The following is a 17085-nucleotide window of genomic DNA, read 5'->3' on the forward strand; positions in this document are numbered from 1 at the left end:
GTTTTATCTCTTCTCCCGAACCAAATTAATCAGTTGTGTCTATCTAGAAACAGGAGCACAATGGCAGAGCGAGAGTGCCACAAAAAAAAAAAAAAGTATAAGACACATTTTACAGAAGACTACTAGTCTTCAAGTCAAGTCACCTTTACTTATATAGTGTTTTAAACAAACAAGATTGTGTCAAAGAAACTGAACAACATTAATTAGGAAAACAGTGTGTCAAAGAAATTAGAAAAAATTAAGAATTGTGGGTATGATATATCATGTTGTTTCTCTCTTCTGAGGTGTTCACACATGGCAGATGATGTGTGGCTGTGAGCTGGATGAAGATGGCACCAAACAAGGATACATGCAATATGGTTATGATGGAGAGGACTTCCTCAGCTTTGATAAGAGCACCCTCACCTGGACTGCTGCTAATCCACAAGCTGTCATAACCAAACACAAATGGGATTCCACTGGAGAAGATGCAATCTACTGGAAAGGATATCTGGATAACACATGCATTGAGTGGCTGCAGAAGTATGTGATATATGGGGAAAACACTACAAAAGGTAGGAATATCAGTTGCTTTGATAATCACTGCTTATTGAGCACTCATCATTACAGCATTTACCTTTTCACCAGGATATAGAACTGTTGTATATGACAAAGTTTGGTTATATGTTTTGGCTTTGGAATGACCTTCCTCTGTCTGTTAAAACTTGTCCTTAATTGGGTGTTTTTCAGAGTGCGCTTAAAACTTATTAGTTTTCTTCAGCTTTTGACAATGCTTTGTAAGTGTGTATATCATATGTCTGTTTTTGTTTTTGTTTTTATGTTTCTCTTTTATACTTTCTGTACAGCACTTTGGTTCCACTTGTGGTGATGAAAATAATTTATAAATAAAGTTGAGTTGAGTGACTGTTACCCTATTTAGGAAGGAGGACGCTGAGGTGGTCCCTCCTCATGAGAGGGAATCCAGGTTTTACAGCTGGTATTTCTAAAGAAAAATAGAGGGGTTGCGTCCGATCATAGTTCTGCGTCACTGAAGTTCGTATTGCTCACCGTCATATCTCAGATCAGGTCAGTGGACTCGTTTGTTATGATAGATCTCAAAGGTGCATACTTCCATGTCTTTATCCATCCCCAACACAGGAAGTTTCAGAGGTTTGCTTTGGGAAGGGGGGAGCATACCAATATCGAATTATTCCGTTTTCTTGGACTCTCACCCCGCACATTTACAAAGTGTATGGATGCTGCTCTGGCTCCACTGCAACTCCAGGGCATCCGCACACTAAATTATATAGACGATCGGTTGATTTTTACAGAAGTGCATTCTATATTTTTTTCTTTCTGTTTTCGTGTTATAACGACTTAATTTTCTCATTATCTCGACATAACGAGGGTTGTTTTCTCGTTATAACGACTTAATTTTCTCGTTATCTCGACATAACGAAGTTCGTTTTCTCGTTATAACGACTAAGTTTTTCTCTAAGAAGTTACAAAACTGCGCCAGCAGGTGGCACTATAGACCTGAATATAACTGATGGGGTGTTGTACACTGTCCACTTTACTGTACGTGGACCTTCCTCGTGATCGCTACAATTTTTGCAGTCTTGTTCATTACTGACATCTAATTAATTCATAAATGTTAAATGCTTGAATCAATATGAATATTTTGTGTATTAAGTTCCTGCTAGATGCATGAGTTTCACCAACGCGTTCTGTGTCATAAAATAACTGCTTATCAAAACCAAGGTTGACGTCACTGTATTCTGTTTATCTACAGTAGGACGGGATTTAACGATGCAGGCTGATGTGCTTCTTTTCCTTATTACTAATCTTTATTGTTTACCATATTGATGAGAAATGTGATGTATATGTAAAATCCATAGGCTAATTTAATTCAGTTTTGTTCTATAATGTTGTAACGTTAATCGTTTTTTCTACACACACATACACTACACGTACACACATGAACGCTCTTTTCAAACAGAAGCTTGTAACACACATGATATCTGCCACATCATATAATGACTACTACAAATTACAAATTATATATAATTTTATTTCAAATAAAGGGAAAATGAAAAGTGAGTTTAATCCAAGCAGCTCTAACGGCGCGGTGTTGCCATTTAAACATGTTAATTACAAAAACAAAACGTTAGTTGTAGCCTACTGTCTCTGGAAAAATCAACAGTGATTGATCAGCCTTTATTTATATACAGTATTGTAGACGATATTACCTTGGCGAAGCAAAATTTGCTGAAATATAGGCTACAGTAAGAGCACCTGCATGGTTGTCCATCAGATGCCTGTCAAAGTTGAGTTCATTACTATAGCAACAGTAAAACTGTCATGTCGTTATAACGAGAAAACAAACTTTCGTTATGTCGAGATAATGAGAAAAATAAGTTGTTATAACGAGAAAACGAACTTCGTTATGTCGAGATAACGAGAAAATTAAGTCGTTATAATGAGAAAACAAAAAGGAAAAAAATTATAATGCATGGCCGCTTAGAACTTCCGTAGATTTTAGCTCAATCAGAGCAGATGGCAGTTTGATACGAGATGATGTTCTTGCCCACATGGGGGAGGTAGGTTTGAGACTGAATGCCAAGAAAAGGGTGCTGTCGCCATTACAGAGGACCACTTATTTAGGGTGTGGTGTGGGATTCGACCACGATGCAGGCACATCTGTCCCCTGGTTATATCTAGTCAATCCTCACATCAGTCAAGAGAGTCAGAGAAGGCCAGTTATTCACTGTAAAGCAATTTCAGAGATTGCTGGATCTGATGGCAGCTGCGTCCAACGTGATACCCTTTGGCCTGCTGTACATGAGGCCTCTACAGTGGTGGCTCAGGACCAAGGGATTTTTCCCAGAGGTGGAATACACTTCGAAATATCAAGCTGGCGCACCAGATCCTTATGTTGTCCCAGTATACAGTATTGTTCAAAATAATAGCAGTACAATGTGACTAACCAGAATAATCAAGGTTTTTAGTATATTTTTTATTGCTACGTGGCAAACAAGTTACCAGTAGGTTCAGTAGATTGTCAGAAAACAAACAAGACCCAGCATTCATGATATGCACGCTCTTAAGGCTGTGCAATTGGGCAATTAGTTGAAAGGGGTGTGTTCAAAAAAATAGCAGTGTCTACCTTTGACTGTACAAACTCAAAACTATTTTGTACAAACATTTTTTTTTTCTGGGATTTAGCAATCCTGTGACCCAAAAAGAACAATTTTACTTTCATCAGTCCACAAAATGTTCCTCCATTTCTCTTTAGGCCAGTTGATGTGTTCTTTGGCAAATTGTAACCTCTTCTGCACATGCCTTTTTTTTTAACAGAGGGACTTTGCGGGGGATTCTTGAAAATAGATTAGCTTCACACAGACGTCTTCTAACTGTCACAGTACTTACAGGTAACTCCAGACTGTCTTTGATCATCCTGGAGGTGATCATTGGCTGAGCCTTTGCCATTCTGGTTATTCTTCTATCCATTTTGATGGTTGTCTTCCGTTTTCTTCCACGTCTCTCTGGTTTTGCTCTCCATTTTAAGGCATTGGAGATCATTTTAGCTGAACAGCCTATCATTTTTTGCACCTCTTTATAGGTTTTCCCCTCTCTAATCAACTTTTTAATCAAAGTACGCTGTTCTTCTGAACAATGTCTTGAACGACCCATTTTCCTCAGCTTTCAAATGCATGTTCAACAAGTGTTGGCTTCATCCTTAAATAGGGACCACCTGATTCACACCTGTATCTTCACAAAATTGATGACCTCAGTGATTGAATGCCACACTGCTATTTTTTTGAACACACCCCTTTCAACTAATTCAACTAATTGCCCAACTGCACAGCCTTAAGAGCGTGCATATCATGAATGCTGGGTCTTGTTTGTTTTCTGACAATCTACTGAACCTACTATTAACTTGTTTGCCACGTAGCAATAAAAAAATATACGAAAAACCTTGATTATTCTGGTTAGTCACATTGTACTGCTATTATTTTGAACAATACTGTAAACTCCTGTCACTCAGAGAAGTACACATTCCTGGACATCTCAATGTGGGAGCAGACATCCTGCTGAGACTGGGGCCTCGGCCCGGGGAATGGATGCTTCACCCCGAGGTGGTAAAGCAAATATGGAGAATGCTTGGCCAAGCTCAGGTGGACCTCTTTCTGACTCAGGAGACATTGCAATGTCCCCTCTGGTTTTCTCTAGTTCATCTAGCTCCTCTGAGAATGGACGATATGGTGGAGACTTGGCAGAGGCTTTGTCTGTATGTTTTTCCACCGATTGCTCTGTTCCCAGGAGTTCTGGTGAGAGTACACCAGGACAGGGTTCAGCTGTTATTAGTGGACCCATTCTGGCCAGGCCAATTATGGTTCTTAGATCTGATCTCACTCCTCAATGGCTTTCCATGGGAAACTCCAGTCAGGAGATATCTACTGATAATTCACCCCCGCCCACAGTTGAGAAAACTGTGGGTGTGGCCCCTGAGTGGGCCAAGCTCATAGCATCCAGTTCCCTCTCGAGGCGGTAACTCAACATTACGTCAGCTAAGACGTATATGGGAACTCTTCCCTTCTCCACTTTCACTGAAATCTTATTGGCTAACGCCAGCTGGGGACAGCTGGCCAATTGACGCGAAGCATGCAAATACTGGCGGGTAAGCGTGCAGTATAAAATGCATGGGCGCGAAAATTACGTCAGAATCTCTTTCTTCACGCTAGAAGTCTTATCTAAGTCATCGTGGAAGTTGCAATAGAGGACTACTCACCCTGTTTTTCCTCTCCGCATCCGATGGCTGCTAATGCTAGATTCGGACCTTCAACAGTTCTGTGTGACCTGCTTGGGATTCTCACACGGACAACACTTGCGCCCAGTGTACCGAGCTGCCAGTGCGCGCCGTCAGAGCCAGAGTGGCTCGGAGGACGGCGGGAATGAGGCCCACTGCCGCCAGCGAGCCGCTGGTGGGCCCTCCCCCGCCCGAAGACGAGTTTGACGTCGGCGTGGTGGACTATAGCTTCCGCGAACTTCGTCCTCTTCGGAGCTGGCGAGGAAAACGACTCCATGTCGCTTCGACGTCGAAAAAGGTTTGGGCCTCTCAGTGGTACCGCCCCGACCAAGAGGGCCCTGAGACCTCCAGGAGAAGCTCGTCAGGGTCTTCGGAAAGGTCGTCTCGGAGCTGAGTCTCGCTTGCAACGCACATGACGAGCCTGTGATGGGTAACTAGACTCGTGGCTCCTCCAGTCGAGCTGCTACCAGATGGCATTTAGGCATGCAAGAGCTCGTGGTGAAATCGTGGGCTGCACCCCAATCGGCGCGCACCCACTCTGCTACGAAGGCCATATCACGCACGTGGACGGGACGGAAACCCTCCCCCCCCCCGTCTAGGAGACTGTTACCACACACCTGTGCTCGTCTCCCTCTGCTTTTGGTCCGGACCACAGTCTAGAAAGAGCAAGTGCAGCTTCTGCTCTTTACCAGGGCAATACTCAAGGTGTTTCAGGCAAACGGCGGCACAGTAGCGCTGACGTCATCAGGATCGCGGCAACTGATCTCGCGCTGATTGCTATTAAGCGCTCTGCTCAGTTGTTTCACGGAGCTCATGGTCATCTTTACAGGCACCTATGGCTTCCCTAGCTGTCCTGAAAGACGCGGACCGTAGGCCGCTCCTAAACGTTCCAGTTGCTCCCTCCGGCCTCTTTGGTGACGTCATGGAGCTATTCTCAGAGACGCAGAAAGCGCGCCAAAGTATGAGCCACGTGATACCCCGTCGCTCACCCCAGTCTTCTTCTGCGAGATTCTTAAGCACCGGGCCAGGCTCTGAAACCAGCTAAAATAACCCGCAGTGGCACCCCGCTCTGAACCGGACGCTCGTTTCTGCCGAAACCAGCAGTGGTAAGAGCCTGGAAGGTAACGTCAGGGTCAGTTGAGGACCCCGCGCCGCGAGAGAGCCAGCGCGCCATACGAGCCGTCTCCCTGACGGTGAAAGAGTGAGTGAGCGGGAGGCCCCGCCCCCAAGCGCCATGTTCATATGCATCATGTCCCCCATTTCCTTCGGGCGACGATTGCTATGTCTGTTTGAATGCTGTTTGTGTGAGTTCCACAATAAAAGCATGTTACAATCAACTAAAGAGCTTTACTTCCTCTTACGCTCATCTCTGTGTCACTCGCCCTGTCTCAGAACAGTGCAGAGCCACAACCCATGAGTATACTGGCCTCGCGAGAGTGCCAACACCACATAAACACGGTGTCACCCTCAATGTTCAAATGCATCATGTCCCCCATGTTTCTTCGGGTGACGATTGCTATGTCTGTTTGAATGCTGTTTGTGTTAGTTCCACAATAAAAACAGGTATACAATCAGCGAAAGAACTTTACTGCCTCTTACACTCATCACTGTGTCACTCGCCCTGTCTCAGAACAGTGCAGAGCCACAACCCATGATTATACTGGCCTCGCGAGAGTGCCAACACCACATGAACACGGTGTCACCCTCAATGTTCAGATGCATCATGTCCCCCATGTTTCTTCGGGCGACGATTGCTATGTCTGTTTGAATGCTGTTTGTGTGAGTTCCACAATAAAAGCATGTTACAATCAACTAAAGAGCTTTACTTCCTCTTACACTCATCTCTGTGTCACTCGCCCTGTCTCAGAACAGTGCAGAGCCACAACCTATTATTATAATGGCCTCGCGAAGGAGCGAGAGTGCCAACACCACAAAGACACATGCATCATGTCCCCCACATCACTATGGGTGACGATTGCTATATGTGTTTAAATGATGTTTTTGTGAGTAAAAATTGTACTAAAGAAGCATATATACAAATTCTTGCACCCAACGTTGTGTCACTCGCCCTGTCTCAAACAGCGCAGAGCCACAGTCCATGATTATAATGGCCTCATGATGGCGCAAGAGTGTCACACCATTTAGCGACGCGCCCGCCCTCCCGCCAGTGCTTCCAGCCTCGCGGGGGCGGGGCCCTAATAAAACAAGCCATCAGTGGCTGTAGACGTAACGCGTCCGCCGTGTCATCTCATGGACGGTAAGAGGGCTATCCCGGGCGTTTCACCGTGGATACTGGGAATAATTCACGACGGATATTCTCTCCAATTCAAACGCAGACCTCCCCGCTTCAATGGCGTGGTCCCGTCACTGACTTTGCCCCAAAACCGTCCTGTTCTGCGACAGGAAGTTCTCAGTCTGCTCGAGAGAGAGCGATAGAGCGAAGTTTCCCCTCAGATCGAGCGGAATGCGCATGTTTAATTATATGGACGATTGGCTGATTTTAGCCCACTCAAGAGATGTGCTATCAGTCACGTGGAAACAATGCTTCGCCGTTTGGATACGCTGGGACTGCGTGTGAATATGCAGAAGAGCGTGTTTTTACGAGTCGGACTGTAACATATCTGGGAATATGTTTGGACTCGATGGCGATGCGAGCCCATCTCTCTCTAGAGCATTTCATCGACTCTGCGCTGTTTCTGACTGGGCAGGTCGTTTGCACTGAGGGAATTTCGGAGGCTTCTGGGACTGATGGCGGCGGCTTCTTCAGTGTGCCATCTGGGTCTGCTACATTGCGGCCGCTACAGTTTTGGCTGTAACTCGAGTTCCGCCGAGGGCGTGGTCTTCGGTCCACAAGCACTTACGGTCATTCACAGTTGCGTCAGCACTCTGAGACCGTGGAACAGCCCGGATATGTTCAGCCCAGGAGTTCTTTTCTCTGCGAACGCGATCTAGGCCGGGGAGCAGTGCGTCTGGGCCTGTGGTCGGAGTCACAGAGAAGGTGACACAAAACCGTTTGGAATAATGGAAGTGGTGTCCTAATATCCCTGCAAGCCTTTCGGTCGAGATTGGAGCGGAAACATGTACTGATTCAAACCGACAACACGTCTGTGGTCTCGTACATAAATCGCCAGGGCGGCGTGCGCTCCAGAGCTCTATTCAAACAGGCAGCGAGTTTCCTGTTGTGGGCGGACCGACACTTAATCTCCATAGGAGCGTCGCACATCCCCGGTACTTTGAACCGTGGAGTGAGCATGCTTTTGAGGAACGGGATTCCTTAAGGAGATGTTGGCTTCACCCAAGATCAGATCTAATGATTTGGGAGGGAGGAAGTGGATTGTTTGCCACGAGCGAGAACACGTTTGCTATCTCACTCCCCCCCTGCTGGGAGATGCTCTGACATCGCGCTGGCCGGAAGCCAGGCTTACACATTCCCTCCTGTGAAGATTCTGCCTGTGTTGTGCAAAATCAGTGAGGAGAAAGCATCAGTTATACTCGTGGCCCCGAACTGGCCGAATCAGCCCTGGTTCGCGGACCTGAGAGAGTTACTGATGGCTCCCCCATGGCGAATCCCCCTCAAGCAGGACCTGCTGTCTCAGGCGAATGGCACAATATAGCACCCCAGCCCCGAGCTGTGGAACCTTCATGTGTGGCCGCTGCGGGGACCCTAATGAGCGGGACACTCTGCACTGACGAGTGCTAAACACACTTACTGAGACGCGAGCATCATCAAACATTCGCTGCTACGCGCAGAAGTGGTGAGTTTTCACAAAATGGTGCGAGAACATTTATATTGACCCGGGGACCTGTTCCGTGTCGGATGTTTTGCGCTTTCTACAGCACAGTTGGATAGCGGGAGTTTGAAACCATCCACGCTGAAGGTGTATGTGACCGCTATTGCCGCTTTCGTTCCCCGGTTACGGGTAAACGATCGGTAAGCACGCTCTGGTATTCAGTTTTCTCAGGGGAGCAAGTAGATTGTGTACTTCATGGCCGCCCTCCGTGCCGCCGTGGGATTTCGCTCTAGTTTTGAGGGCTCTATCTCTTATTACCGTTCGAGCCATTAGCTTCGATTGCGGTTAAGGAGCTTCCCTGAAGACTGCCTTGCCTCTTGCTCTCGCCTCAGCGAAGTGCCTTGGAGAATTTCGTGAGTGTTTGGTGAACGATATTGCATTGGTTTCGGGCCTGGCGACTGTAATGATCACTCTCCGGCCGAGACCGGGTTTCGTTTCGAAGTCACTCAATACACCGTTTTGTTTCCCTGCCCGCCTTATCTGTTGAGCCGTCAGCCTCGCGCGACGCTGATACTCAGAGCGCCGGGACCCTGTTAGGGTTTTACGGATGTATATGAATTGCTCGGCCGCCTTTCGTCAGTCGGACCAGCTGTTCGTGTGCTTGGTGGATGTAATAAGGGACGTGCTGTTTCTAACAGAGACTTTCTCACTGGATCGTGGACGCAATCAAATGCCAGGGGAAGGATTACCCCCTCAACATCAGAGCTCATTCTGCGAGGACATTATAAATGCTTCCTGATGGGCCTGGTCTAGAGGTATGTCTGTCCAGTATTTATGTTTTGCTGCTGGCTGGTCTTCCCAGAACACAATCGCCAGGTTTTACAAGCTGGATGTACCCTCTGTAGCGTCACATGTTTTTCGGTGAGTTAAGTTTTATTCATTAAAGCTGTTATAACCAGCTATACAGTAGTTACCATGGCTGCTAACTCTGTGTTATGGTTTAAATGGTTTATGCAGCAGTCACCGCAAACGCCGTCGACTCTGTTTAACTCTCATGCTTGAGTGCTTATTGCTTTGTGTCTGCCCTGGTTAGTGCAGATTTCGATATATTGCTTGAAGTTATGCATATTTTGTTAGGGTCGGAGCAGATGTCTCATTGGCCTAGTTCCGCCTATCAGATGCAAGCACTCTTAGCGACACGGCCATTGGCTAGAACTGTACTGCTTGTGTGAGCGTGATTGACTCCGTTCAGGGCTTATCTTCACTGCTCTCACGGCGGGATTTTATACAGTTCCCATATACGTCTTAGCTGACGTAATGTTGAGTTACCGCCTCGAGAGGGAACGTCTCCGGTTACTATCGTAACCTCGGTTCCCTGAGAGGCGGGAACGAGACATTACGTTAGCCGCCGTGGTCGCTGTTTGATCAGCTGTGCTAGCGTTCAGTCGTGATTCTGACGTAATTTTCGCGCCCATGCATTTTATACTGCACGCTTACCCGCCAGTATTTGCATGCTTCGCGTCAATTGGCCAGCTGTCCCCAGCTGGCGTTAGCCAATAAGATTTCAGTGAAAGTGGAGAAGGGAAGAGTTCCCATATACGTCTTAGCTGACGTAATGTCTCGTTCCCGCCTCTCAGGGAACCGAGGTTACGATAGTAACCGGAGACGTTTCTCAACCAAGATTGTTGAGACCATCCTCCAATCCAGCGCCCTCAACAAGGAAACTGTACGTCATGAGGTGGAAACTTTTCACCCCATGGTGCAGAGACTGCCAGCTTGACCCAGCTAGCTGCCCAGTTGGTACAGTTATGGAGTTTTCACAAGCCTGGTTCTCTGCAGGGTTAACCCACTCCACATTAAAAGTTTTACGTGGAGGCCATTGTAGCCTACCATGTCCCCCTCGGTGGCCAGTCAGTGGGCAGACACCTTCCTAGTGACACGTTTCCTCCATGGTGCGCTGAGTCTGAGGCATCCAGTAAGGTCCTGTGTTCCCCCTGGGGACTTGGTTGTAGTGTTAGAGACTCTCTGTAAAGCTCCATTTATGATCAATACATCAGATCATCATCTGACTATAATACACACTGTATAGATCAAATAGACAATAAATAAATGATAGCAACCTGAATGTACAGAAATGCCCTAATTCTTACAACTGGCCTGAATTCCGGTAAGTATCTTAAGAAAACAACTCAAGTTAATATTTCAGGTAAGTGATACATGAGTACTTTTCTATGACATACTGTAAGTGTCTTAAAACTATTAATAAAATATATAATAACAAATTGCTTGAACATTAAAACATGTAAATTACAGTTTGGTATGACATTTAATTAATTTAACTAACCTTGACATTAAATGAGAGAGAGAGACAAGAATTAGTTGTTTCCTTAACAGTGCTCTTTGTTGTCTGAGGATGCGCTGCAATCGTCATGGTAACTCTACTCTCTCAACTGTCAACCAGAGTACAGAAAATGCAGCCGAACCGACTAGTCGACTTCAATGGTCTGCCATGACGCTTTAAAGGGATAGTTCACCCAAATAGCAAAATGATGTCATTATTAACTCACCCTCATGTTATTTCAAACCAGTAAGACCTCCGTTTATCTTTGGAACACAGTTTAAGATATTTTAGATTTAGTCCGATAGCTCTCAGTCCCTCCATTGAAGCTGTGTGTACGGTCTACTGTCCATGTCCAGAAAGGTAAGAAAAACATCATCAAAGTAGTCCATGTGACATCAGAAGGTCAGTTAGAATTTTTTGAAGCATCGAAAATACATTTTGGTCCAAAAATAGCAACAACTAAGACTTTATTCAGCATTGTCTTCTCTTCCATGTCTGTTGTGATAGAGAGTTCAAAACAAAGCAGTTTTTGATATCCGGTTCATGAACGAATCATTCAATGTAACCGGATCTTTTTGAACCAGAATCAGAATCAGAATCAGAATCAGAATCAGAATCAGAATAAGCTTTATTGCCAGGTATGTTTACACATACAAGGAATTTGTTTTCGTGACAGAAGCTCCGCAGTACAACAGAATGACAGCGACAGAACATAAAACACATAATAAAAGAATAAAAAAAATACAAAAAAAAAAATATATATAAAAAATACAAATAAGTAGATAACCAGTTCACCAAATCGAACTGAACCATTTTAAACAGTTCGCGTCTCCAATATGCATTAATCCACAAATTTCTTAAGCTGTTAACTTTTTTAATGTTGCTGACACTCCCTCTGAGTTCAAACAAACCAATATCCCGCAGTAATTAATTTATTCAAATAATACACTGACTGAACTGCTGTGAAGAGAGAACTGAAGATGAACACTGAGCTGAACCAGATAATGAACAAAAGATTGACTCATTCACGAGTCAAGAACCGGTTACATCGGTTTTCGGATCACCAGTAGTGAAGGGAAGTTTGGTTCTTTTCCGCAAACCAGTTCTTTCAGACCGTTCGATTCAATAAATCAGTTGAAGAAAACGGTTCACCGGTTCTTTTGCGCTCGACGTAATGACATAATTTGCGATGATTGCCCTTGATTCAAGCCTTCGGTTTACCCGCGCTCATAACACTAGCACAGAATCAGTTCAGAATCAATCACCAAAAGAATCAGTTCAGTTCAGACACTCTGTATGTCAGTCTGCTTCACACTGAATCACACATGCGCATTATCATCAGCTCCTCGGTTCTCGAATCGGACACTTCTGATAGGAACGGTTCTTGACTCGAGAACGAGTCAGTCTTTTGTTCGTAATCTGGCTCGGTGTTCATCTTCAGTTCTCTCTTCACAGCAGTTCAGTCAGTGTACTATTTGAGTACATGAATTACTCCGGGATATTGGTTTGTTGATGATGTTTTTCTTACCTTTCTGGACATGGACAGTAGACCGTACACACAGCTTCAATGGAGGGACTGAGAGTGCTCAGACTAAATCTAAAATATCTTAAACTGTGTTCCAAAGATAAACGGAGGTCTTACGGGTTTGAAACAACATGAGGGTGAGTTATTAATAACATAATTTTGCTATTTGGGTGAACTATCCCTTTAAGTTTGTTAATATTTTAGAATGGATTTACTGTGAAGATATAGTTAATGGTTGTTAATTTTATTGTAATAAAAGTTTTGAGTCAAAAGTCTCTCTCTCTCTCTCTCTCTCTGTCTCAGTCGCTCCTCAGGTGTCTCTGCTGCAGAAGTCTTCCTCGTCTTCAGTCAAATGTCATGCTACAGGTTTTTACCCCAGTGGAGTAACAATCTCCTGGCAGAAAAATGGACAAGAGCATCATGAGGATGTGTATCTTGCTGAACTTCTTCCCAATGAGGACGGGACCTTTCAGAGGACGAGCACCATCAAAGTTTCACCTGAGGAGCTGAAGAAGAACCAGTTCAGCTGTGTGGTGGAGCATCAGGGTGAAACCTTCAGAAGCATTTTGAAAGGTAGTAAGATTTATGGATTCAATATTGTAAGAGTGATTGTCTTGAGTAGATCTTGGACCTTAAAAATGTTGATGGAAATAATTTGCTATTGCCAGTCTCTGATTAGACTGCACTAATGTACTGCAGATATCACAGTAATAAATGCTGTTTTTGTATCTGCTGAAATCTGAAACCAGTTTCTAAGATTATCGGAGTCTTTAATAACCAGATGTTTTCACCTGATCTGACTCTTCAGCTTCTGTCCCCATCGGCTTCATTCTTGCTGCTGTTGTTGGTGTCTTCCTGTTGATTGTCACTGCTGTTGCTGGATATACGGTCTATCAGAAAAAGAAAGGTGAGAGAAACTCAGATATTATTATCATCACTGTTGACCACACTGTATGTTTTACACATTTGTTTGCTAATAATTCATCTTTGTGGATTTCTGTTTTTCAGGCTTTAAACCTGTCAATGGTAAGTTTTTTATAATCTCCATCTGATATATTTATTAATAACAAATGGTTAATAGTAATATGTTTATATTCCTATGTAAAATCAAAGAGTATGCTGAAATATATGCATAGCTCTACAGTATTTTCTTTAAACAGATCTAATAAAAGAGACTTGTGCAGTTGTGATGTAGCTGTACTGTCATGATATTGTAATTTGTGTTTTCTGTTCTAGCATCTGATGACGGTCCAAATGGCTCAGCTCGTTCAGATACATAAACATAGAGATGTAAGTGTATTATTATTATTATTCATTAATGCAAATGTTTCAGTCATGTGAAATCAATTAAATATAATATATTTTGGCATTTTAGGAGACCAGATGAGTGCAATAGATGAAGTAAAAGAGATGATTACCCTGCTGTCCATCTTGTTTACAACACACAAACACACATACAAACCCCGGCGCTGGATATATGGCTGCCCACTGCTCCGGGTGTGTGTTCACGGTGTGTTCACTTCTCAATGCTGTGTGTGTGCACTTGGATGCGTTTAATGCAGAGCACCAATTCCATACCATAGTTAGCAAATGCCACGACTTTTACTTTAATTTATATCATGGTTCTTCATTAATCACATCTGCAAAGTTTTTGTTTCATCACACATCAGTATTGATTGTGAAAAAAGAGACACTTTTGAATGTGTGTACAGTCTGTCATAGTATAGTATAGCAGTCATCTCTTGTGTATGAGATGTTTCTAGAAAGACTATTTATGTGGGAAATATTAAATATTAAATAATTCAGAGGGTAACAAGTCATGGAAAACTATCTCCTGCAAATCTTAATATAACCTCTGTACAGTACAGTAAACTATATATATTTTCCTTGTTTGAGGTTACTAAATCTAAATTATTTAAATATTTGTATATATTAATTGCCTTTAATACATTGTAATCTTAATTTGATTCTTTAAAATAAATAAACTTCACAGAAAGGGGCAGGTGGTGAATGTCTGTCTTTCTGTTGGCAAAACAGTATCCATATTTCATCAGAATCTGTTAAGTAACCTTTGGAATTGCAAGTTTAGATTTTACAATTTATACTTTATAGGGCCGGGACTCGTAAAAAAAAAAATCGGATTAATTAGAGGCTTTGTAATTAATTAATCGAAATTAATCGCATTTTAATCGCATATAATTTATAGTATACCATTGAATAATGACTGAATACATAAGCTTAAGCAACAAAATATTGTTTATCTTTGTTCAACCAAGTCTAGCAGACCAGTGCAATTTTTGCCATGAAGTGTAGCAATAGCATATTAGAAACAATTTAGAAATAGTACATTTCAGAAATTCAGGAAGCTTATAGGTGCTGGAACCTTCTGTAAAGTGTTTTTTTTTAAGTAAAACACAATACTGTCAATTACATTCAGAACATTGGAAACACTGACTATTAGAAAACATCTCTCTGTTGCTTCAGAGGCCATAACATACTAAGTCCAACTCTCAATAACCTTGGCCAAAACAATAAAGAGTTCAACATAAACTGTTGCACCAACAAAATAATACATAGTTCAACATAAAGTGTAAAGTCCACGCTAGCTGCTATATGTTTTGCGTTGAGGTGATACTTGAGGCTCGATGTGCTGCGGTGATATGCGAACGCTAGTTGGTGCTCCAGTATAATCGGTCCGCCGAAACTCATCCAGTGAGAAACGTTCCGCGGTGCAAAAATTGTCACAGTGTCTGGTCTGTGTATCCCTGGGTGTCCACTAGAGGTCTCACTTCCCCTTATCGTCACTGTTCATTGTTTTCAGCTGTTTCCACTTACATCGTTTGCACCTGTCTTTAAATACCTGGGTTGTTTCTGTCTTTGTCACGGAGTCCTTGTTTGATGTCAGAGCGTTACATGTCCGTCAACCCTTGCCTTGCCTTGCCTTGCCTTGCCTTGGTGTCCTGTTTATGTCTGGTTTTGGATATTCTGGTTTTGACCCTGCTTGGCTTGTTTACCCGATTGGATTACCCTTATTAAATAAACTTCATACCTACATTTGGTTCTCTCGCCTCATTCCTGCAACGCTGAACGTGACAAAAATAAGTTATTAAAAATGCGGGATTTTTTTTTTGTAATTAATTAATCTTAGTTAACGCGTTATTTTTGTGTAATTAATTAATCTCAATTAACTCGTTAAAGTCCCGGCCCTAAAACTTTAACAGAATTGTTAGATAAATTTATGTAACAAATTTTTTTACAAAGCTCATCGGTCTGAAAAGTGAGGTGTGCTCTGATTGGCCAGCTATCCAGTGCATTATGATTGGCCAAATACATCAAGCAGGACTGAAATGTTACGTCTCTTAACATATTTTGATGCCTTGTCTGGCCGGGGTGGCGAGACATAAACATAAAACCTATTATAAACGTGATATAAACATGATTTCTAGTCGTGTCTTCTTTTGTAAGGCCAAACAAAGTCCTCTAGTTTCACTTTCACAGTGAAACACACAGCGTCTATATGACATGGCGGGGGCGGCAACAACAATACTACAACGAGAATAAAAGGTGCACCTTCTTTCTTTGCGTGAACATTTGGGCAGCATTATGCAACTATTCCCACATAGTGACATATATATGTGGGGGTGTGTTAGAAGAAGCCGTTTTAGGGGGGCATGGACGAGTCTTAACTTTTATAAAAAATATCTCTTTGGATTTGAGACTTTAGTCTTTGCAACTTTGCAACTTTACAGATCTTCTTTATGCACCAAGAACTTGTAACTTGTTATCTTCAGCAGGATTCTTTATTGAGAACTTGCTGTGTGGTGCTGCAGCCATCAAAAGTCAGTGAATCATTGTAGTTTAAATACATTTTAGAGGACAGCGCTTAGAAACGGAGGCAGAGCTCCTGAGATGACCTTAAACCAAGCTTGCAAATTAAGTATTTAGGTATAGGATTGAAAGTAAAAATGACAGTTTTATCAATAAATAAAACAGAAAACCTAAAGTCAAAAAAATATTTTTATAGAGCGTCTTACATATATATAACTTTTTTACATCCAAGTAAAGATAATTAATTTGAATTAATGATACTGATAATAATCTCTAACACTCTGTAGAGTGCATGAATAGGACCTATGAGAGCAATAGGACATGAGATCCTCTGGCTGAGAAAACGCTACACCACATCAGTGCTGGATATCAACCACAAACTGTTTCCAGACACGAGAGAAGAAGATCATGATGGGGAGATGAAACCAGTATAGATGTGATGATGAGAATCATTATTTTCTGAAACAGTATCACATGTCTTATGTGTATCACATGATCCGTATCACAGTTGACTAGATGGGACTGTGTGACTTTTAAGGACATTTCATCACTCATCTGTGTGAACTGATTAATATATGAGGTTAATGTATTTTTGATGATAATTATTTTCCTTGAATCTTATTTGTCTTGATGCTACTTTATCAACTTTATAGTCTATGCTTCAATAAAATGAAATTGGTGAATATTGTGTTCTGAAGATTCTTGGTAAATACATAATTTTAATAGGTAGGCTCATATGTGTTTATTTTAGACTTGGAAAAACTACATATTAATTATTGGGATTATTTTTTACTTAAGACATAAACATTTTTGATCGGATTAATAACATCTGCCACATCAGTACACCAGAATGTTATTTTGTATATTTTAG

The 17085-nt window shown here is 42.7% G+C and overlaps 1 protein-coding gene across 4 annotated transcripts in view; it reads left to right on the plus strand.

Moving 5' to 3' along the window:
- LOC127935744 (H-2 class I histocompatibility antigen, Q9 alpha chain) overlaps positions 1-17085 on the plus strand; it is a 273397-nt gene that overhangs the window by 27337 nt on the left and 228975 nt on the right. For 2 of the 4 annotated variants that reach the window (XM_052533883.1, XM_052533882.1), the window contains exon 3: positions 285-554. The exons of 1 other annotated variant lie outside the window; for it this stretch is intronic. In XM_052533883.1, coding sequence (XP_052389843.1) covers positions 285-554 — 270 coding nt within the window. Of the gene's footprint in view, positions 1-284; positions 555-12689; positions 12960-13194; positions 13294-13394; positions 13413-13622; positions 13677-13761; positions 16898-17085 lie in introns of those variants that run through there. One more of the 4 variants, XM_052533884.1, reaches the window with a different exon arrangement.

This window comes from Carassius gibelio, chromosome A19, assembly GCF_023724105.1.
Source record: "Carassius gibelio isolate Cgi1373 ecotype wild population from Czech Republic chromosome A19, carGib1.2-hapl.c, whole genome shotgun sequence".
NCBI lineage: Eukaryota > Metazoa > Chordata > Actinopteri > Cypriniformes > Cyprinidae > Carassius > Carassius gibelio.